The 25,470-nt window shown below is 38.4% G+C and overlaps 1 protein-coding gene across 3 annotated transcripts in view; it reads right to left on the reverse strand.

Annotated features, from left to right (window-relative positions):
* The window catches only part of pde9aa (phosphodiesterase 9aa), a 142,457-nt gene extending 122,585 nt beyond the window's left edge, over positions 1–19,872 (reverse strand). For 2 of the 3 annotated variants that reach the window (XM_061919453.1, XM_061919451.1), the window contains exon 1: positions 19,569–19,862. In XM_061919453.1, the coding sequence (XP_061775437.1) occupies positions 19,569–19,631 (63 nt within the window). In that variant the 5' untranslated portion in view covers positions 19,632–19,862. Of the gene's footprint in view, positions 1–19,568 lie in introns of all 3 variants that reach the window. The other variant, XM_061919452.1, reaches the window with a different exon arrangement.
* Between the last annotated feature and the right edge of the window lie 5,598 nt (positions 19,873–25,470).

Here is a 25,470-nt window from a genome sequence, read left to right on the forward strand (position 1 = left end):
TCTAAGATTGAAAGGCAATACTGGGTGACACAGAGTACACTGATGGTTGTGATATAAACAATTTTAACACTCTTATTAATATGTGCCACACTGTGAAGCCACACCAAACAAGAATGACAAACACATTTCGGGAGAACATCCTCACAGTAACACAACATAAACGCAACACAACAAATACCCAGGATCCTTTGCATCCATGACTCTTCCTGAATATATTTTACACCCCCGCGCCCCCCAACCCCGCCCACCTTACTAACGGGGGGGGGGGGGGGGGGTTGGCCCTAACGGGGTATATATATATATATATATATATATATAAAGCATTAGTTATCTAGTTTTCAACTACTTTTCAATTGGGGTTAAATTTGAGGTCAGTCTCGTTTACATAACCAACACGTTCAATGTGAGCCTAATTTTCTCCAGTTTGAGAAAATACAGAACATCTTTAATCCAGTAGGTGTGGCTGTTGCCTTTAATTCTAGTACAATGAGTCAACTGACCAACAAAGTAGTGAACGCAACAAGATAATTTTTGGATTTGCTAAGGGTAGATGACTGGGGTGTTACCCCTAATAGTCCACTTAAAGGATTCCCAAAGACCAAGTATTATACGTTTCAGTCCAATAACTGCACAGGGATGGGCAAAGCCAAAACATTTGTATTAAGTTAGTTGGAGACTGTTGACACCCATCACATAATACCGATATTCTGTCATACATTTTTGCCAGCCGGACCTTGGTATAATAAGTACAATGCATTAACTTGCATTGAATAAGGCTGTGTCTAGCACAAATAAAAGATTTACGAAATCTCCTTAAAATCTCTGTCCAGCTCTCTTGAGATATGGTCACTCCTACGTCACCCTCCCAAAGTGACTTAATTAAACTCAGGCCGTGAAGGAAAAATTTAATTGTGAATACGTGTATTTGATCCTTTTAAAGTTGGAAGTGGTGTCAAAGAAGCCTCTAAAACTGTCACTTGGTATGTTTGGAAACCTGGGAAAAGTGTTACGATAACTGTAGATATCTAAAAAAGGGTTGATTAGGGAGTGAAAATGTATCATAAAATTGCTGGAAAGAGGTAAGAATACATTTTTGAATCAGATTATTCACAGTAAAAAAATGTTTAAATGCTTCACATGAATGCACGTCATTTTTTTTCTCACGATACGATAATTGCAACAAGATACAAATCAGTATTGTGATATGGTGACATATTGCGATATTCAACATAATTGACTGCAAAACATGAAATGCAGTATAAAATACAAGATGTAATAATTTACATTAGATAACCTTAACAAGTTACTGGACAAACTGAGTAAAGAAATATTTTTACTCAAATGATCCATTTTCTTTTTTTTGTCCTGTCCAGCTTCTCAGGCAAATCATATAGTTGATGTAGATGCCCATATCGGCTGTTCAGATTTACTTTACAAAAGAGAAGTGTAGGATACTTCCCTTGTTGCCTTTTTTGAATTTGACTTTATTAAATGTATTTATATTATCATTTGGTGCAGCCGGACGGAGCAGGAGGGGATAGAAAGAGAAAAAAAGGAAGACAGAGGGGGAAATTGTGGGGGCTAAGAGGGGGATTAGACAGAGAGACAAAAACAACAACAGCAAACACAACAATAACAACAACAATAGAACAACACCAGCACATACAATATGTACAAATATGATCGTAAAAGTGATAGCAAATAAGCGGTTGGTGAAATAAATGATATAGAAATGACATTGAGCATTTTTACACTACAACTGGAGCAATACAAATACCAATAGAAAAAGCGCTATTGATTATGAACAATACCTATAGTTTACCTCTACTATCAACAATACAGTTGTTCAAATGCAACAATACGTATACATAACTAGAAAGATAAATAAAATAAAATAAAAATAAATAAATAAAAAGGAATACTGAAAGATGGAGGGGAAGAGAGAGAGGCAACCTATATTAATCTTGTAGATTGTTATAGTAACAGTAGGTTAAGCTTTGTCAGTATGCCATGTGTTGCCCAGTTTACCCTAGGGCAACAACGTTGATATATGTTTGATGAAACGTGATTATGTGCATGAGTGTATGTATGTATATGTACTTGTATATGAACAGAATGTGTATATGAATGTTTGTACAGTAAATGTATATGTACAGTATATCAATCAATCAATCAATGTTTACTTATATAGCCCTAAATCACTAGTGTCTTAAAGGGCTGCACAAACCACAACACAAACCACTACGACAGGGGTGCCCATTACGTCGATCGCGAGCTACCAGTCGACCGCGGGGGGTGTGTCAGTCGATCTCCAGCCAGGCTTTAAAAAAAAATAGACCTAAAAATTAGTGATCATCAATCTTCACCAAGACGTCACTTAAATGACATTCACGGTACCGGAGGGTCTTGTGAGATGACGCTGGCTGCTGCAAGATCATTATTATGAAAATATGACCGAGAGGAAGGCGAGAAACACTTTTTATTTCAACAGACTCTCGCGCCGTACCTTCCGTCAAAACTCTAAAGGCCGACTGCACATTTCCTATCTTCACAATAAAAGCCCTGCTTCATGCTGCCTGCGCTAACTAAATACAGAGTCTCGGAAAACTGGCGTGCACAAGCGATCCCTCAGAAAGCTGGCGTGCACAAGTGATGTGCACGCCAGCTTTCCAAGACTCTTATTTTGTTAGCACAGGCAGCATGAAGCAGGGCTTTTATTGTGAAGATAGGAAATGTGCAGTAGGCCTTTAGAGTTTTGACGGAAGGGACGGTGCGAAAGTCTGTTGAAATAAAAAGTGTTTCTCGCTTTCCTCTCTGTCATTTTTTCAAAATAATGAACTGGCAGCAGCCAGCGTATTTTCACAAGACCCTCGGGTGCCGTGAATGTCAATCAAGCAAGCTACGGAATTTGCCGCCAATGTTTTTCTTGTAAAGTGTATGGAAGCTGGATCAATTAGATGCCAAAAACCAACCAATTTCATGTGGTATTGTACAGAAAAGACAACTTTTTTTCTCCTCCATTTGAAAATGTGGGCGTTATCATCATTACTGTCTGATTCCAATCAACTTATATTCTTGTCTTTGTGAAAGAAAGACATCTATATGTGTTACACATGCTTGTATTATCATTAAACACATTTAACTTGTTTACACAAATGTCTCTTTCATAAATAAATAAATATAAATGATATATATAAATGAGGTAGATCCCCTCGAGTTGGTCAATTGAAAAGTAGCTCGCCTGCAGAAAAAGTGTGGGCACCCCTGCACTACGACATCCTCGGTAGGCCCACATAAGGGCAAGGAAAACTCACACGCAGTATGTATGTTTGTACAGTGAATGATCCATTTTCATTCATTACAACTGCACAGAAAGTGCATAAAACTTCTTGCCTCTTAAATGCCAAAAAAATATTTTACTTCTTAACGGTCAACTTCTTGTACTGCCTTGCTCACCACTAACCCCACACAACAAGGCAGCATTACAGCGACACTTTGCATAGTGTGCAGAAATTGTCCAAGAGGTACAATCTAATTAAAAAAAATACAATAAAATCGATATTAATTGTTAGAAAAAGTATTGCAATATATTGTCATATCAATATTGTTTTCCAACCCTTGGGTAACAGTATTATCTAAAGTACTGTCAGGGTTTATTTTGGAGTGAAATTTGAGTTTCTTCACTCATATTTATACTGATGTTTGCATTTACCTGATCCTTACCTGATCCCTGACCTTATAACAACTCACAACACCTTTTAGGTAACCATCTATGCATTTGAGTGACAGACTGGATAATATTAATAATGATGATAATAATATTTATATTAATGGTATTGATTAAATAAAGATGTCTTGATGGAGTGGTCAATGTGTACCCCAGACCCTCCTGTCCAAGGATTACCTAAAAAAGATGTTAATTAGGATAAAATCAATTAATTACAATGATAAAATAAGCATTCCTCTGAAAAAAAACTGATCTGTTTTCACTCATTGGCTTGCACCATTAAGGATTGGTCTGTTTTTGCACAGCAACTTTGTTAGAAGTTAATTATTTTTGCTGCAAAATTTGTACAGAATTATCAAAAATACATTTTTGTAATGATTATGCATTTTTCCAATTGAGAGTTTCATTTTGGCTGTTAGAAACAATTCAATTGCAAATCAGCAAGATGGCTCTTTCAGGAAAAGCTCCACAAAAAACATTGATTTATTAAAAACATGGAAAAATGAGATATCTGTTTTTGTGCATCGACTCTTTATATAACTCATTATTGATGAAAATGCACAACACTGTTATAAATATTACTTCTATCAAAGGTAAAAAAAGCTCATAACTCAAGGTATGTTTGCGACTCAAAGCATAACAAAAGTAGATAAGGGTTCCTTTTCAAATTACTCAAAGTTAAGGTACTCTTAAACTGAGGTTAGGGATTAAATGATTGGGATCGTTGATCGCGATTAATTTGAGTTCAATTACGGCTGTTTGCATATTTCCTCGTACCGCGCGCAAGTCGGGCTTGTCTCAACGTAATTATTGTTTAACCAGCATTGTGCCTCTGGCCCTTATCTGCTACCGTTTACCAGTAATGCTGCTCTGAATGCGGACCAGCAGGCAGTCACAGGAGTCTTTAATAGTCCCAACTGGGAGAATAAACACACCCATTAATTTGCATTTTATATCTAAATATTTCTTAATGCGGTAAGGTGTATTTTTGTTAATATTCAACTCCTTTGTTATAACATGTACTAACATGTACATAGTCAATTATTTTTGAGTTTGTGGATAAAAAATAATCATTAAACTTGTTTGATGTGTTGTTACACATAATTTTACAGTACCTCAAGTTCAAATTGCACTTCAATGTAATTGTGTTCAATATAAGATACGGAATTTGAGTTTTAAAAACCCCACAATGTAAGTCACCGCTTGTTGTTTGCCAAAGCACTGGTGAGAAGCGCTGATGTATACAAGTAATTAAAGAATACAATTAATAATTTACCATTTGAAAGTGTTTTTTAGTAAAATTTTAACTTGAAATAAAAGTTTTGTAGTATTCAGTACACCGCTGATACTTTGTTTACAGCAGAAGGAAGTTTGTGATGACATGACAAGCAAATAAAAACACTTAGAGAGGGAAAAAATTGTCTTTACACCCACAAAATGTACCGAAATAGAAGCAAAACCGTGGCCCTAAAACCGAGGTACGGACCATAGCATTGGTTACCTGTAGTGTTGCACCTCTAGTAAACACAATCATAGATATGAACAAAACGACAGTTGTCAGCTGTTATCATATGTTACCATGATCAAACATGGTAGAAATGTCTGTTACAAGATACTGTAGTAGTAAACAGTATGGATGCAACAGTACTTGCACACTGTACTGTCCTGCACAGGACAATCCGACTTTAATATGAAAAAAGATAATCAAGATATTAAACAAGATCGGTTGATAGAAAAAAAATCACGATAATTATTTTTGCCATATCGCCCAGCTTTAGTCGAAGTAATTTTACTCTTGATTTCTATCGTATTGAATAATTATATCTAACCTACTTACAGTTTAACTGAATAAACCTTTTCAAATGATATGAAACCATTTTTTAATCCCAAATATTAATGTCACGGCTTAGGTCAGCCTGATGACAATAATAAATAATAATAAAATAAAAAGGATTCACAGAAACTGATGAAAAATAAATGTACCTAAAATTGCGCAGTGCTAAAATACATAAATTCTAATTAAATGTTTAATAATAAATGTTTAGCAAATAAACTGTCAACATTTAAGGGCAAACACAATTTCAGCTTCACTACTTTGATCATAATTTTTGCACTTTAAAAACTGATTGGCAACACTAAATTGGCCCTAGTGTGTGAATGTGAGTGTAAATGTTGTCTGTCTATCTGTGTTGGCCCTGCGATGAGGTGGCAACTTGTCCAGGATTTACGCCGTCTTCCGCCCAAATGCAGCTGAGATAGGCTCCAGCAAACCTCGCGACCCCAAAAAAAGGGACAAGCGGCAGAAAATGGATGGATGGATAGAAACTTCTCTCTGACGTCTGTTTGTTTGATCTTATCATTACTGCCAAATGTAGTAGAAAAGTGTATTACAACTGAGTACCGCTGCGGCCCATACGGTCCGCAGCTGGGAAACAGATATTTTTTTACCTATTAGTTAAGAAACATCAGTGTAAACAATGTTGTGAATGTTCTTGAATGATTTCATAAGCTACTACATATGCAAATGTGTCATACAAACAATACAAGTAATAACTTGTTTGTAAAGTCATTTTAAAATCCCAATCTGTACGTTTTCTTTGACGTATCGTACTTGTGCTACATTTTAAATCTCAGCAGTAGCTAAGTGGAAGAAAATTACATATTTGCAGTAACTAATCATTGTATACAGTAGGCCCCCGGTAAGGATTAGATTCACAGCCAGAAATTGCGAAAACCGTCCGTAATTGTGGTTTCTAAAGATGTCCGATAATGGCTTTTTTTTGCCAATATCCGATATTTCGATATTGTCCAACTCTTAATTACCGATTCCGATATCAACCGATACCGATATATACAGTTGTTATGCATTATTAGGCCTAATTTTGTTGTAATGCCCCGCTGGATGCATGAAACAATGTAACAAGGTTTTCCAAAATAAATCAACTCAAGTTACAGAAAAAAATACCAACATGGCACTGCCATATTTATTATTGAAATCACAAAGTGCATTGTTTTTTTTTAACAATCCTCAAAACAGCAGCTTGAAATTTGGGACATTCTCTCCCTGAGACAGCAGTAGGAGGTTGAGGTGGGCGGGGTTGGGGGGCAGGGTTGTGGTTGGGGTGGGGGGGCTTATATTGTAGCGTCCCAGAAGAGTTAGCGCTGCAAGAGTTTCTGGGTATTTGTTCTGTTGTGTTTATGTTGTGTTACGGTGCAGATGTTCTCCCAAAATGTGTTTGTCATTCTTGTTTGGTGTGGGTTCACAGTGTAGCACATATTTGTAACAGTGTTAAAGTTGTTTATACGGCCACCCCTAGAGAGACCTGTATGGCTGTTGATCAAGTATGGCTTGCATTTACTTGTGTGAGTGAAAAGCCGTAGATACTATGTGACTGGGGACCGGCATACTATACAACAATACAAATAATAAGTTGTTTGTAAAGTCATTTTTATAATCCCAACCTGTACGTTTTCTTTGACGTATCATACTTCATACTACATTTTAAATCTCAGCAGTAACTAAGTGGAAGAAAATTACATATTTGCAGTAACTAATCATTGTATACAGTAGGCCCCCAGTAACGATTCGATTCATAGCCAGAAATCGTGAAAACCGCCCGTAATTGTGGTTTCCATAAAATTATACATTTATAACCCATTGGAACCCTTGTTAACATACATACAGTATTTACTTTCATGACCTAGAGTGTGTCTAATAATTTGTCTTTTTGTTTATAAGACATAGAGTATATATTTTAATTGTATTGTCATAGCTTGCCACCTTAATACACCAAATAACTTTACTTTTACTTGAGTTCAATATTTGAGTACTCTTTCAGACATGTTATTTTGTTTTTGCTGTTTTATCTAACATGTGAAAGTACACCTAAAACCAAGATTATGCATTAAAAGGCTTTTGAATTGATCAATAGTGCATTATTCTAAAACGTTGAAGATGGTTGTATTTGTCCTCCTCATGACTTGAAGTATACAGGTGCTGTCCATATTATTAGAATATCATGAAAAAGTTGAGTTATTTCAGTAATTATATTCAGAACGTGAAACTTACATATTATATCAATTCATTACATACATAGTGATATATTTGAAATGTTTATTTCTTTAAATTTTGATGATTAGTACTGACAATTACTGAAAATCCCAAATTCAGTATCTCAGAAAATTAGAATATTAGTTACGACTAGTACCAAAAAATATTTTTTTGAAATGTGGGCCAACTGAAAAGTATGAACATGGAACGTTTCAGCATGTACGGCAATCAATACTTAGTTGCAGCTCCTTTTGCCTGAATTGCTGCAGCAATACGGCGTGGCATGGAGTCCACCAGTCTGTTGCACTCCTCAGGTGTTATGAGAACCCAGGTTGCTTTAATAGTGGCCTTCAGCTCTTCAGCATTGTTGGGTCTGGCATCTCGCATCTTACACTTCACAATACCCCATAGCTTTTCTATGGGGTTAAGGTCAGGTGAGTTTGCAGGCCAATCAAGAACAGGGATACCATGGTCCTTAAACCAGGTAATGGTAGATTTGGCACTGTTTGCAGGTGCCAAGTCATGTTAGAAAATGAAATCTTCACCCCCATAAAATTGGTCCGCAGCAGGCAGCATAAAGTGTTCTAAAACTTCCTGGTAGACTGCTACATTGACCCTAGACCTCAGGAAACACAGTGGACCAACACCAGCAGATCACATGGCACCCCAGACCATTACCCATTGTGGAAATTTGACACTGGACTTCAGGCAACGTGGATTCTGTGCCTCTCCTGTCTTCCTCCAGACTCTGGCACCTTGATTTCCAAAGGAGATACAAAATTTACTTTCATCTGAAAACATAACTTTGGACCACTCAGCAGCAGTCCAGTCCTTTTTGTTTTGAGCCCAGGCGAGACGCTTTTGACGTTGTCTCTTATTCAAGAGTGGCTTTACACAAGGAATGGGACAGCTGAAGCCCATATCTTGCATATGTCGGTGCGTGGTGGTTCTTGAAGCACTGACTCCAGCTGCAGTCCACTCTTTGTGGATCTCCCCCACATTTTTGAATCGGTTTTGTTTGACAATCCTCTCCAGGGCGCGGTTATCCCTCTTGCTTGTACACTTTTTTCTACCACATCTTTGTCTTCCCTTCGCCTCTCTATTAATGTGCTTGGACACAGAGCTCTGGGAACATCCAACCTCTTTGGCAATGACCTTTTGTGTCTTGCCCTCCTTCTTTAATGTATCAAAGGTCATCTTTTGGACAGTTGTCAAGTCAGCAGTCTTCCCCATGATTGTGTGTCATACAGAATCAAAACGAGAGACCATTTAAAGGCTTTTCCAGGTGTTTTGAGTTAGTTAGCTAATTAGAGTGTGGCACCAGGTGTCTTCAATATCTGACCTTTTCACCATATTCTAATTTTCTGAGATGTTGAATTCAGGGTTTTCATTGGTTATCAGCTATAATCATCTCCTTTTTGGCAAAAAAACACTTGAAATGTATCAGTCTGTTTGGAACGAATGTATACATTCTACAAGTTTGACCTTCTAAATGAAATTAATGAAATAAATCAACTTTTTCATGATATTCTAATAACATGACCAGCACCTGTAAGTATTTTTCTTCCAAGTAAACAAAAAGTGTACATTTCTATAGAGGAAACGCAGACGGATAAACACTCTTGGTGGAATCTGTAAATAAGACAAAGCCCAATAAATGCATAAAACACATTATATGGCCTTTTATGAGCTGCCATTCTCCTCCTCTGCTTTATCAATGCAAACAAAGCACGGCTGAGCTCTCAGCACTCCTCTCTGCTCAATGGATTTCTGGATTGCAATTGTTATTAATCTATATCTTACGTATCTATACTGTAAATGGTTGAGCGCAAGTTTTGCGTTTTAATGCAGTATTTGTACAATTCAAGCCATTTATTTGTTTCTTGCGTCCTGCTGAATATTGTGCTGTTGATCGGTTAAAGGGCCCCTGGTCTAACTTCTTACACCAAGGGCCGCGCTATGGCGTCACATTAGTGCCAAAAAATCCAAGCGCATAAAAACTGTTATCGGCGCTGATTTTCCACTTCGTGCATGCACGCGCAACACCCTTTTGCGCCCGCGGTGCATTTTTGCGTGCGCGCGGTGCCTATGTGCACTTTTGGGGCGGGTATGCTTAGACGGCCCCTCCTTTCTGATTGGTCAGGCGAAAATAGCTCAGGGCCAATCAGAAGTATAGCAGGGCGGGTCATCGTCGATATGTATCAAGATGATACAGCTCCTGTCGACAAACAAATTCTGAAAAGTCCAAATTTAGTGGAGTAGTGGAAAATGCCAATTGAATTTTATCTAAAAGTATTTGAAGAAGGTAAAGTCTCATCTGTTGAGAGAACATAACATAGTTAATGAAGTGTCAAGATCAATATCTCTCTTTTCAAACACATACAACCAGTCGACAGATGTCAGTCAATGATGGAAATTATATTTTCAAGTATGTTTTCTTTCCTCACCTGTCTGTTTTAAAAAATATTTACATTTATTTAATATTTGTATATGTAAATATTGAATGTATGCCACAATGTGGGACTATTAATTTTCTTTCCTCTATCTACTTTAAGCTTACACCAGAGTCTACCCGAACCCACTTATCTATGCGTACTTCATATCAGGACCACATAATTAGCATATGGGCCAAATTATTGATGTTATGTTATGATTGCAATTACTATTTTAGTAGAATAATGAATGACAGGTTATCACTACAATTAATGAATATCAATCAATCAATCAATGTTTATTTATATAGCCCCAAATCACAAATGTCTCAAAGGACTGCACAAATCATTACGACTACAACATCCTCGGAAGAACCCACAAAAGGGCAAGGAAAACTCACACCCAGTGGGCAGGGAGAATTCACATCCAGTGGGACGCCAGTGACAATGCTGACTATGAGAAACCTTGGAGAGGACCTCAGATGTGGGTAACCCCCCCCCCCATGTTATAAATGTCATGGTTTATGACATTTATAACAAATCAAACCGTTTGGAAATTAGTTGAAGTGGAGAATCAGCGCGCGATAACAGTTTTTATGCGCTTGGATTTTTGGCACTAATGTGACGCCATACATGTACTATTTAAATAACCATAACTTGCTAAACTTTCAACTAATTTCCAAACGGTTCGATTTGTTATAAATGTCAGAGTATTGTATGTATATGTGTATCTAAATAGTACATGTACCATTGACATCAATAAAATGATCAGGACCAGCTGTCCGAGGTAAGATGGCCGCTACGCTGGAGAAACATTGAGTGTTTATTCATATCTATGATGAAAGGTCCATGGCAGTTCCATGTGATTAAAAAGAAGGACATCACGTTTTCAGGGGGCTATCATGGCTGAACAAGTAAGTCTTACACTATTATCTCTCAGATTTAATTTGCCTAATGTATGGAGCCAGCTTTATTTGTTGTTTTTTTAAATACATATTTTTAACTCTGCCATCTTTACTGATCTGGGCCGATATCTATTTTTCCATAGATTGAGTTGTTTGCAGAAACGTAAATACTTTTTATAGTAATATTAAAACCACATTCATTAATTGTAGTAATAACATGTCATTCAATATTCTACTAAAATAGTAATTGCAATCATAACATAACATCAATAATTAGGCCTATATGCTAATCATGTGGTTCTGATATGAATTATGCATAGATAAGTGGGTTGGGGTAGACTCTGGTTTAAAGTTAAAGTAGATAGAGGAAAGAAAATTAATAGTCCCACATTATGGCATACATTCAATATTTACATATAAAAATATTAAATAATTAAAAATATTTTCAAAACAGACAATTGAGGAAAGAAAAAATATTTGAAAATATAATTTCCATCATTGACTGACATCTGTCGACTGGTTGTATGTGCATGAAAAGAGAGATATTGATCTTGACACTTCCTTAACTATGTGATGTTTTCTCAACAGATGAGACATTACCTTCTTCAAAGACTTTTAGATAAAATTCAATTGGCATTTTACACAACTCCACTAAATTTGGACTTTTTAGAATTTGTTTGTCGACAGGAGCTGTATCATCTTGATACATATTGACGATGACCCACCCTGCTATACTTCTGATTGGCCCTGAGCTTTTTTCGCCTGACCAATCAGAAAGGAGGGGCCGTCTAAGCATACCCGCCCCCACAGTGCCAAAAAGAAGACGGTGCGAACGCAAAAAGGCGCCGTGCGCGCGCACAAAGGCACCACACGCGCGCGATAACAGTTTTTATGCACTTGGATTTTTGCCACTAATGTGACGCCATACCGCACGCTCAAAGTGAAGAGATCCGAAGACCACTGCTCCCCTCACCTCCAAGGGGGTGATTAAGGGTGATGGGTCAGTTGGAGCAGTACTAATGTGATGACGTTGATATTTCTCAGTTCTTTTTTATGTTGACTGTCACAAATATCTTTATCGCCTACCACTACCACGTACTTGGGTAGTGGTAGGATATTTAAACTGGGTATCGGTCTGATAGCAGCAGTATAGAATTATATAAGCTTTAATGTAAAATTTTCAGTATAGGCGTACGGATACAAGCAGTCCTTTAATGTGTTCAGATGTGGAAAGCTGGACAGCATGTTACCATCTAGACCCCCTCCAATAAGCACAGAAAGTTGGTCTTTTCTTGCGTTTTAGTCAAGACGTTAAAAAAAGGTAAAAAAATAGGGGTGTAAAAAGTGATCGATACATCGATATATACATTTATATTTCTAAATTTTAAGTAAATCGATGTGTGCTATACAAGTTTCCCTTCCAAAAGACATCGTACATTACCAGAAAAAACGCCCTTGGGCAAATAACCGCCCATGTCCTAATGGCCGCCCGGGGTCTAACCCCATTTTGTGAATTAACCGCATCTTCCAAATAGCCGCACATGGGCTGTTATTTGTATTATTTAGATTAAAATCATATTGATTTCATTAAGCCCAATTTAAAAGATAAAAGGAAAAGCAAAGGTGCAGTAATTCTGGTAATTACGGTAACAGCAGATGCGTGGAGTCCAGAGAGTTGCATGACAATCAAAGGCTTAACGAAATCTGTGCCGTGATGGCTTACGTTCGTGGGGATTCTGGGTAATCAACATATTGCAATGGGTCACCACATACAGCGTAACACACACTTAACGACAACAACAAACCCAAGAAGAAAAGTTTCGACATGGCAAGCAACAGTAACAGTGAGTTGAATGAAAAGGATACCGGTACACCACAACTGATGGACGGGAATACTTTAAGAGGGAAGAAGAACAGAAAGTTTGACTTAAAGTTCAAGCTAGCGGTTGTAAAGTATGCGGAGCGGAATTCTGGTTTGGCAGCGGCCAGGCAGGTTAACGTGGACCCAAAACGTGTACGAAAATGGAAACAGAAAAAGGGAGAACGTTGTTAGACAATTGTTGCACTACAGCCATGTTGAGGCCTTGTTGATCTCTTGTCTTTTGATAGCCTACCTCATTTTGATGTCTTGTTTTTTTGTTTGTATGTTTACAATAGCTTTTACAAATAAAGTTTTTGGTACGGAAGAAAATACTGGACAGTAACCATTGTAACCAAATAATGACCTGGTGCAGGCTGGTGGAAAAATAAATAAAAACCTTGTGCAAATAACCGCCTGCTTCTTTTAAACGCCTGTCTCCAAATCGGTTTTGTGAAATAAACGCCCGGGCTACAAAGTCTCCAAGGCAGAAGCATATCAGAACGTATCCAGTAACAAACGTGTCCACATCATTCAACTTACTGCGTCAGGCGGTTAACATAATAAATTATACCAGTAGGTGTCGCCAAAAAGAAAAAAATTACTACTCCACTTCAACTTAAAGACACCGTAAGTCCACAATAAATAGGTTAGTCTTTTAATGCGTACCATTGCGCTTTGTTTGACTAATTTCACTTGATCTAGCCTTTTCTAAAACTACACACACAAAATAATGAAAGTATGTATGATTCGTGCTGAATGGATCAATATACCCCTAGTACTCAAGGCTCCAAAGTTAGGATCGTAAGTGGACACCTCTAACATATACTGAAGAAAAAAATGTTAACACAGTTAGCATTATCCAAGAGCGTAAAAGCCAATCCAATGTAAATATATAAATAGAGAGGTTATATATAAAATGCATATTAATATTATTTTTACTAACTCATACACTTTTTCCTCATTACTTTCTGCCTTTTTGCTCTTTTTACCATTGTTGCTTTTCAGTTTTTCCATGTTATTTTTATTTCAAAATGTGTAGTTGGTATTGTTGGGAAAATTACTTTTAAAAAGTACCAACATTAGTTAGGAAACTATTCCTTTGTAAAAGTAATTAGTTATCATAAAAGATCAATGTGTAAGTGGGAATGACATCACAGCCGAGTTCTGAGTGTTCCAGTTACGATGTTGGAAATCAAAATGGCCAAATCCGCGAAGGCTATTTTAGCGCTTGCCTTTTCTGAATACAAACAACTTGTAGGAAAATATGCATTCACTCTAAGAATTGTGTTGTGAACCAACGTCTTCTCCAATGTCGCATGTTTCTTTTGTCGGTTACCAACGTCCACTGCAGAGGACGCATCCCAATGACCCCCAAACCTCAGTTTATATTTTTAGTAGTTCTGTGGAACAATGATTTCCAAAAAATCAGATTAATCACACTTTTGACTTTTGATTATTCACAAAATAATTGCATGGTTGCATAAATTAAATTACATATTAAAAAGTTTCGGCATAATTCCTTTTTTCGCGACGGATCGATACAAAGTCCGCATCACTGCAGACGCCGCACCGATCTGTCTGAACTCACAATCCCCTCTTCCCTCGATTGTGAACAAGACCCCAAGGTACTTAAACGTATCCACTTAGGGTAGGATCTCATCAGCAACCGAGAGATGATACGTCAACCTAGAACCATGGACTTGGACTTGGAGATGCTGCTTCTCATCCCCGTCTCTTCACACTCAGCTGCAAACCGATACAATGAAAGTTGAAAATCATGGCTACATGATACGAGTAGGACCATACCATCTGCAAAAAGCAGAGACCTGATCCTGCAGCCCCCAAAGCGGATCCCCTCAACGCCCTGACTGCGTCTACAAATTCTGTCCATAAAAATTATTAACAGAATCGATGACAAATAGCAGCCCTGGATTTGAATGTGTCTTACTTGCATGCACGTCATGTATTTGCTCAAAACTTTCAAACAATTCTAACTAGAGGCTTTATTTCGAAGCCAAACATTTGATCAGTGACCATATAACAACCCTTTCATGTAACCGTCCACGGTTAAGATAAAGAAGCTTGTGCGTTTAGAATTAAGTGCATGATTAATCCGTGTTTTTACATGATTAATGCAATCTCTTTTCTTTTTGTGATTAATCACATGGGTCTTTAGATAAGTCAAATTTTTGGTGAAATAAACAATTTCACATTTTCCAAGTTTTGTTTTATACTTCAATCTATTGGGGCTGCAGCCATCGATTATTTTTAGTAATCGCTAGCAATCCGCATTTTAGGGAAAAGAATAAACTAAAATGTTTCTGCCTGACATAAACTTTTTTCTAATAAATACACATCATTAACATTGAAATTGCATTATTAAAATTTGTACAAAAATAGAAAAATATGTTTTTAAACTCTACGCCTGTTCGCTGCCATAAAGACCACGGCACCCACACACTTCCGCCCTCATATGAGCTTGATTGCAGCAGCTGTGCGGAAACTCTTAACAATTCAACTGGTTGCCGACATGATTCAGGGACGATAATATTTAATTTTTAGAATGATACGATCCAAAACGATTCAGAGAGTTGAAATCGATTCAGTAACTTTTTAGGAAAAAAAATCAAGAAGTGTGACTGTGAAATAAACAGTGGATACCTGACACTCGCAGGTGAAGTTATATTACTCTTATTTCCTCGAAGGGAATTAGATACAAAGGTGACCCCGAAAGAGAAAAGTTGTATAAAATGGATGGATGAATCAAAGTATGGATTCAAACAAGTGAGTAAAGAACAATTAATGGCCAATGCATTTACATTTTATTTGAATAAAGTGCAATCAACACTTCAGGTTGAATTAGCAAGAGGAAACCTTTTCTGCTCGCATTTTTATAAAAGTACAGTAACCGATATTTACCTCTATATCTGATTTTGTTTTTGGATTTCAAACCCTAACCCTTCTGCCACTTCACGGTGGCAGAGGGGTTAGTGCGTTTGCCTCACAATACAAAGGTCCTGCAGTCCTGGGTTCAATCCCAGGCTCGGGATCTTTCTGTGTGGAGTTTGCATGTTCTCCCCGTGAATGCGTGGGTTCCCTCCGGGTACTCCGGCTTCCTCCCACTTCCAAAGACATACACCTGGGGATAGGTTGATTGGCAACACTAAATTGGCCCTAGTGTGTGAATGTGAGTGTGAATGTTGTCTGTCTATCTGTGTTGGCCCTGCGATGAGGTGGCGACTTGTCCAGGGTGTACTCCGCCTTCCGCCAGATTGTAGCTGAGATAGGCGCCAGCACCCCCTGCGACCCCAAAAGGGAATAAGCGGTAGTAAATGGATGGATTTAAAAATAAAATGTTCTATTAAAAATAAAGCGCAACCGTATCTCTTCGGGTTGAATTAACAGTCGGTTTACCTGCTACTTTTACTGTTATTTTTTGACTGAAATTATACAAATACAAAATACATTGATATAAAAATTAAGTGCAACCAAACCTGTTCAGGTTAAATGAGCAATGGTTTGATCTGCTAGTAGTCTCATTGTAATAAACAGCTTCAGTAGCAAAGAAAAGTCACAACAAACGCCACAACACAATAACATAAAGTCACAACACAACTTACAGCTATAACACGATTGAAAAAAATCACAACAAATATAAGCGCCAAAACCCAACAACATAGAGCCATAACACAACAACTATAGGCCAAAATACAACAATACAAAGACAGCAGAAAAATTTTGGCGACTCACCGACACACAAAAAGTTGACAACGGTGTAATGAAAGAAGTTAAACAAATTATCCAAATATGTTGGCCTGTTCTTTCACCTTCATCATTATCTTCCTCTTTATGCTCTACTTACCTTATACAAAACTCTCTTTGAACCACATCTGAACTACTGTAATATCATCTGGTGTAACACCTTCCCTACCTACCTTCACAAATTAGAATCCATGCAAAAGAAAATTATACGTGCCCTGTCATGGTCCAAGTTTAATGCCCCCACTCGTCATCTATTTCATAAATATCATTTCTTAAGACTGACAGAGTTCAATATTTATCAAAATGCTTGTTTAACCTATCAAGTCATTTACAGGCTGAATATTAGGCTATGTAGCTTGGTTCCTATCTACCATCCCCAGCATGCTCACAACACTCATAACTTAGATCTGATAACGGGTAAACATTGTCTACTGGCTTGTACCGCTTTTACAGTGTTGTATGCAGGGGACCAAAGATTTGGAACCAGCTTAATGAGAGCCTCAATATGCTGTATCCATTCTCCAACTTCAAAAAGAAACTGAAAACTTACCTATTAACCACCTATCTCTAATGCCTCATGTGGGGTAGTCTACTGTTGGGTTTTGCATGGTTGTATGAATGTATGTATGTATGTATGTGTATGCTTTCTTTGGTACTACTATCTTGTGTTTATTATATAGCGTTGTTGTTGTTTTTTTGTTTTTTTTATTGTTGTGCTTGCTACCATGTTTCATCTTTCCATATATATATTGTCCTCTGGACCCCCTGTCAAAAGCTTCTTTTAGCTTATTTGGGGAACCCTTTAACGTACCAACATCTTTAAATGATGACATTTCACCACTACTGTAATTGTTATATGGTATTGTAAATAAACATGAAACTTGAAAAACTTGAAAAAGAAAGTGAGTTGTGACCACTTTTTTAGTCGTAAATAATTGTTTTTTACTTTTTCAATAATATTAATATACTATATTTAAGAAGTCGGTCTGTCGTCATAACCCGCTGTGAAATTTTCCTTCCGTTGTGACTGTCGTGTCTTTTGTGGCTTAAAGTTGTGATGTGGCTTTGTATGATTTTGTTGTGACGTTTGTGGTTTTTGTGGCTTTTGCAATAATGTTGTAGCTGAAAGTTGTTCTGTTGTAATTCATTATATTGTCTTGTCTTTTTCTCGGCCACCGTGGCTAACCCCCATTCTTCTTTTTAAATCCAATGTTTACCTTTTTCTAGCGTCGATACAATTGATCAATTTCTTTTTGAAACAATGTCGCATGGATACCTATCTTCCAGAATGCAAACTTCCCGAGCACAGCTGAATCTAAAGAATATAAATCCTTAGAAACAATGTCTGCATATTTAAAGTTCCAAGCACAATAATAGGTACACTAATTTGGAGCGGCACAGTGTACATTTCTTAGCAAATTAATCTATAATCAATGGGGGTGGGCATGGCGTAGTGCAGTGGTTCTCAATTGGGGGTACCCGTACTCCTGGGGGTGCTTGAAGGTATGCCAAGGGGTATGTGAGATTTTTTTTAAATATTCTAAAAATAGCAACAATTCAAAAATCCTTTATAAATACATTTATTGAATAATACAACAAAATATGAATGTAAGTTCATAAACTGTGAAAAGAAATGCAACAAGGCAATATTCAGTGTTGACAGCTAAATTTTTTGTGGACATGTTCCATGAATATTGATGTTAAAGATTACTTTTTTTTGGAAACAAATGTTTAGAATTAAGTTCATGAATCCAGATGGATCTCAATTACAATCCCCAAAGAGGGCGCTTTAAGTTGATGATTACTTTTATGTGTAGAAATCTTTATTTATAATTGAATCACTTGTTTATTTTTCAACAAGTTTTTAGTTATTTGTATATCTTTCTTTCCAAATAGTTCAAGAAAGACCACTACAAATGAGCAATGTTTTTGCACTGTTATACAATTTATTAAATCAGAAACTGATGACATAGTGCTGTATTTTACTTCTTTATCTCTTTTTTTCAACCAAAAATTCTTTGCTCTGATTAGGGGGTACTTGAATTAAAAAAATGTTCACAGGGGGTGCATCACTGAAAAAAGGTTGAGAACCACTGGCGTAGTGAGTAGAGCGGCCGTGCCAGAAACCTGAGGGTTGCAGGTTTGCTTGACATCCAAATCACTGCCGTTGTGTCCTTGGGCAGGACACTTCACCCTTGCCCCCAGTGCCGCTCACACTGGTGAATGAATGATGAATGATGGGTGGTGGTCGGAGGGGCCGTAGGCGCGAACGGGCAGCCACGCTTCCGTCAGTCTACCCCAGGGCAGCTGTGGCTACAAATGTAGCTTACCACCACCAATGTGAATGAATGATGGGTTCTCTGTGAAGCGCCTTGAATGTCTAGAAAAGCGATATATAAATCTAATCCATTATTATTTTTATCAATAAATCGCTAAGCGCCACTTTCAGACTAACTTGACATAGTCATAGTATTTGCTCCGTGCAACAAAAAATACTAAAGTGTTTACTCGCCTAACACCTAACCAAAGTAAATATAAAACAAATCGGAGGAAACTAAATCAAGTGTAGTTTTGTTAATTCAAATATTGTGCACATTACGACGTGTATTTTTTTTTAAATAATGTTTTGTTAGTTTTTTTCTGGACGTCTTATGTCATTTATGAGTTTTATGCGTTTCTATGGCAGCAGTGCAATTAGTACATGAAATACGTCTTCTGGTTGGTTATTTTTTTCATTTTTTTTTATTATTATTTTGTGAGCGCTTTTGTTACACGTTACGTTTGTAGGTCATTATTACATTTTTTCCCTCCAACAGGGACAGGAACGTACCTTCTGAATCCTTCCGTCCACGTCCAGGTAGATGACCCGGTAGGACGACGAAGCGGAGCCCATGATCGCGTCGCTCCTCGGGGCGTCGGTGGCTTCCTACTCGGTCTTGGCTCGGAGTCTCCGGTCTCTCCTCGGATTGCGTGGAACTGAAGTGAAGTTAATTTGTCGACATGTGGAAGACAAAAGTGTTTTTATTGTCCTCTTCTTCCCCCTGACTCTCTGCTCTGTCATCTCACCGCTTCTCATAAAGCCTGGCCGCGCTCTTCCCCGCCTCCTTCATTGACTACCAACCTCCTGGGCCTGCGCGCTCCCGACATTCGCAAGTTCAAAAACAATTGTCCTAATAACAAAAAGATTTGCCAGTGTAAAAAAAAAAGTGCAAGTAAAAAAATAAATTTAAAAAAATCTGCAGAGAAACAAAACGATTTGCAAGTATAATAAAGATTTTTTCCAAGTAAAAACAACTACCGTATTTCCTTGAATTGCCGCCGGGGCGCTAATTAATTTAAAACCTCTTCTCACTCCTGCGCTTACCAAAGGCATGCGGTAAAAGTAAGCATGCGCTAATTATTTTAAAACCTCTTATCACTCCGGCACTTACCAAAGGCATGCAGTAAAACATTGAGTGTGATGTAAATCCTACTGAATAGCTCTTAATCTTCTTCCCTTTATGCGATTTCAAATTACTGGTATTGAAATCAGCCTCCTCCATTTTTTAAAATGATGACAGGGGAAGTGTCACTCGTGACGTCACGAGTTTGACCAGGCGGTAAAACTAAGCATGCGCTAATTATTTTTGCGAAGCGAGTTTGACCCGGCAGTAATTCAAGGCAGGCGCATACTATATGCCCTGCGGCAATTCAAGGAAACATGGTATTTGCAATTAAAGAAAACATTTCAGCATATCTGCGATGAGGTGGCGACTTGTCCAGTGTGTATAGCGCCTTCCGCTCGATTGTCACTGAGATAGGCACCAGCGCCTCCCTCGACCCCAAAGGGAATAAGCGATAGGAAAATGGATGGATGGATTTCAGCATGTAAAAAAAAAAAAATTGCCAGTGAAAAAGCAATTTTTTGCCAGTAAAAAAAAAATACATTTGCAAGTCTAAAATATCTTTTCCACAAGTGAAACAAAAAGATTTGCTAGTAAAAAAAAAATATATATATATATATAAAAAATAGACCTCCTTTTTAGACCAGTTGATCTGCCGCTTCTTTTCTTTCTCCTATGTCCCCCCCTCCCTTGTGGAGGGGTTCCGGTCCGATGACCATGGATGAAGTACTGGCTGTCCAGAGTCGAGACCCAGGATGGACCGCTCGTCAGGACCCAGGATGGACCGCTCGCCTGTATCAGTTGGGGACATCTCTACGCTGCTGATCCGCCTCCGCTTGAGATGGTCTACTGTGGACGGGACTCTCGCTGCTGTCTTGGATCCGCTTGAACTGAACTCTCGCGGCTGTGTTGGAGCCACTATGGATTGAACTTTCACAGTATCATGTTAGACCCGCTCGACATCCATTGCTTTCGGTCCCCTAGAGGGGGGGGGTGCCCACATCTGAGGTCCTCTCCAAGGTTTCTCATAGTCAGCATTGTCACTGGCGTCCCACTGGATGTGAATTCTCCCTGCCCACTGGGTGTGAGTTTTCCTTGCCCTTTTGTGGGTTCTTCCGAGGATGTTGTAGTCGTAATGATTTGTGCAGTCCTTTGAGACATTTGTGATTTGGGGCTATATAAATAAACATTGATTGATTGATTGAGATATATATATATATATATATATATATATATATATATATATATATATATATATATATATATATATATATATATATATATACATGTTTTTTTTTTTGTTTGTTTGTTTTTTGACCCGTCTCCGGGTCCTCTCCAAGGTTTCTCATAGTCATTGTTACCGACGTCCCACTGGGGGGAGTTTTTCCTTGCCCTTATGTGGGCTCTGTACCGCGGATGTTGTGGCTTGTGAAACCCTCTTGAGACACTTGTCATTTAGGGCTATATAAATAAACATTTATTGATTGATTGATATTTTCTGCAAGTCCATCCATCCATCCATTTCCTACCGCTTGTCCGTTTCAGAGTCTCAGCTGCACTCGGGCGGAAGACGGGGTACACCCTGGACTAGACAGACAACATTCACGGGGTACACCTATTTTCTGCAAGTGAAAAAATGATTTGCAGGTCTGAAAACATCCATCCATCAATTTCCTACTGCTTGTCCCTTTTGGGTGTGTGTGCGTGTGGGGCGGGAGGGGGGGAGGGGGGTGCTGGAGTCTATCTCAGCTGAATTCGGGCGGAAGGCAGGGTACACCCTGGACTAGACAGACAACATTCACAATTTACTGCAATTTACTTTTGGCGGTAATGTTCAATTAATCCACACTCTACTACCACAGGTGGTGCTGCTGAGTATATTCAATGCCATCAGAGCTGCTGTTATTTGCGCATGGTGCCGTCCGCCAAGAATAACAAAAATGAAGAAGCAAGGTTGGGAGTAAAAGTAAGGGACAGAAGAAAGGCGAAATTTGTGGGTGGAACAAAGGGTGGAATATTACTGGCAAAAGTTTTAACTTGACGAGAATTGTTTTTATACTACTAAATCCTTTTTTCCCATGCAAAAAAATGTTTTTTTTACATGAGAATCTTTTTTTTTTTTTTTTTTTTTGGAGAATCATTCTTTACTTGCGGAAAATTGTTACACTTCCGAAATGTTTTTTTATTTCCAGAAAACGTTTTTAATACCAACAAATCGTTTTTTTAATTGAAGAAAATTATTTTTATTTAGTTGCTAAATAGTTTTATAAATGGAGTAAATTGATTTTTTACTTGCAGATCGTTTTATTTAACTTTTTTTTTTTTTTGGGCGTGTGTAAAAACATTTTTGTGTGTTTGTGGAGTTTTAGCAGTAAGTTTCTACCTACAAGTGGCACACAGCATGTCAAATATGTCACATATGTGAGTGGTATCACATATATAACAGCATGTGACCCAAACACATAAATTATCCAAAGCCAATGAATCACACTAACACCATGAAACACATGCTGCAAATGAAGAATTGCACAACATAAACCTGCAAAATCAAAAACCAGGGGCGTGACACCAAATTCTGGGCCCCGTTACACAAGACTATTAAAGGGACCACCATCCCAACCTAAACCCAACATCGCTGCCACATACACACACTTGGTACATTTACGTGCACTAAAAAACAAACTGTTGTCATGACCCGGGCCCACGTCAGTGCGCATTCATATGTGCGCTGCACTAGGCGTACCTCCAGGGGCGCGCCAGGTCCATGCCAGTCAGGCTGCAACGAGCAGCTGCAATCAATTTTCCCTCCAATTTTTTATATGTGTGTGAGCAAACGCAAAAACTCCTTGAGCATTCAGTGGCGCACACTGTTATGCGTTTATCTTTTTATTCGATTTTGTGCACGGCCTAGATTTGACGTGCGCAGAGGACGCGTGAGCAGTGTGCAATTGCACAGGCGCGTACCTTAGAGGGAACATTGGCTGTAATCAATCATCTACAATCAACGCACCTGTCGCTGATGAGAAGCCCTGCCTTCATAAGCCAGCACAACCTGCTATCCTGGGACAGAACATAGCGGCCTGTCCTGTACAGTAGGCAGAACCTAGCAAGCTCTATGCACCCTTTGCCTCTCTGTGTTTCTCCCCCATCGTGTTCATTTGTCTCGCGCCCTTCTTGTCGCCTTTCCAGCAGTGTACCTCTGTTCCCACGTCACAAGAAGTGTGTCTCGTCTGCCCGTATTCCCTCTGCTTCCCTGGTTGCCTCTTGGTTCTCAACCTTCCTTCTTGACACGGACATTGACGCCTCTCTCCTCCCCTTGACCTCACGTCTGCTCACGGACCTCCGAGCCAGCCTTGCCCCTCTTGGACTTTCGCCTCTTGCTCAACACTACCGGTAACACTCATCAGATAATTGCTACACATAGTCACACACATACACAGCCTATTGGTTAAGTCACACTTTATACTTTTGTAAATATGTATATTAATAATGAATAGAGCTAAAACGACGTCCGTCCTGTGTGTCCCGTCTTCTTCCCCTGTACACCCGTAACCACTATTGCATGGATTTGGTCAAAAACAGCTTTTTATAAGACATGTAAAAACCTTAATTAGGTGTTTGACTTTTTAAACATGATATAAACATACTTAGAACATATTAAGTTGAACACCTCAAAATACTTTAGTTGTAATAAAAAAAAAATATATATATATATATATATATATTTTACAAACAAGTGAAAATGCAATATTAAGTGGATGGATTATGAATGTAAAAAAAAAAATCAAGTAACCAGGCCTGGAATTTTGTCATTTTAGGGGCAAAGCCACTTTGCCTTTGGTGCCGTAAACCTTTTGAGGGCACAAAGGCCATCAAATAAAACAATGATTTTAAGTCCACGGTCCTAATTAATGTAGCGCTCTATAACTCTGACGTATTTGGCGAAAAGGCATGTTTAAACTTTGCTGCTGTGATTGTGGGTTGTGGTTCGTTTCCCTGCGTTGGTCAGCTATGTGCACCTGGAAGAAAGCTTCGGGCCTCCCTGGCCGTGCAAGTCTTGGTTTTTGTTCTTGTTTGTTTGTAAGTACCATTTTAGGTTGTACTTTGTTTTTGCGTTGCTACTTTTCCTAGCCTTCTGTTGTTGTTTCTTTGGGACTCTTTTGAAAAATTTGCCTTGTTTTCGCGCATCTTGGGTTTTAGTCACACACTTCCTGACATCCTGAGGGTTAAAAACTAGTGACGTCCCCGTTTGTAACTTTATCCGAGGGTCTTTGAATGCCCCACAGTTATCTGCAATGAGTTGCAGAAGTGAAACTTGCTGCCACGGATACAAACCCTGTTTCCATATGAGTTGGGAAATTGTTTTAGATGTAAATATAAACGGAATAGAATGATTTGCAAAACCTTTTCAACCCATATTCAATTGAATGCACTACAAAGACAAGATATTTGACGTTCAAACTCATAAACTTTATTTTTATGTGCAAATAATAATTAACTTACGAATTCATGGATGTAACACGTGCCAAAAAAGTTGGGAAAGGGCATGTTCACCACTTTTTTACATCACCTTTTATTTTAACAACACTCAATAAACATTTGGGAACTGAGGAAACTAATTGTTGAAGCTTTGAAAGTGGAATTCTTTCAACATTCTTGTTTTATGTAGAGCTTTAGTCGTTCAACAGTCTGCTGTCGTATTCTACACTTCATAATGCTCCACACATTTTCAAAGGGAGACAGGTCTGGACTGCAGGCAGGCCAGAAAAGTACCCGCACTCTTTTTTTACGAAGACACGCTGTTGTAATACGTGCTGAATGTGGCTTGGCATTGTCTTGCTGAAATAAGCAGTGGGGTCCATGAAAAAGACAGCCCTTAGATGGCAACATATGTTGTTCCAAAACCTGTATGTACCTTTCAGCATTAATGGTGCCTTCACAGATGTGTAAGTTACCCATGCCTTGGGCACTAATGCACCCCCATACCATCACAGATGCTGGCTTTTGAACTTTGCGTCGTCAACAGTCTGGATGGTTCGCTTCCCCTTTGGTCCGGATGACACGATGTCAAATATTTCCCCAAAAATTTGAAATGTGGACTCGTCAGACCACAGAACACTTTTCCACTTTGCATCAGTCCATCTTAGATGATCTCGGGCCCAGAGAAGCCGGCGGCGTTTCTGGATCTTGTTGATTAATGGCTTTCGCTTTGCATAGTAGAGCTTTAACTTGCACTTACAGATGTAGTGACTAACTGTATTTAGTGACAGTGGTTTTCTGAAGTGTTCCTGAGCCTATGGGGTGATACCCTTTAGAGATTGATGTCGGTTTTTGATACAGTGCCGTCTG

Source organism: Nerophis ophidion, linkage group LG13, assembly GCF_033978795.1.
Source record: "Nerophis ophidion isolate RoL-2023_Sa linkage group LG13, RoL_Noph_v1.0, whole genome shotgun sequence".
NCBI classification, from domain to species: Eukaryota; Metazoa; Chordata; class Actinopteri; order Syngnathiformes; family Syngnathidae; genus Nerophis; species Nerophis ophidion.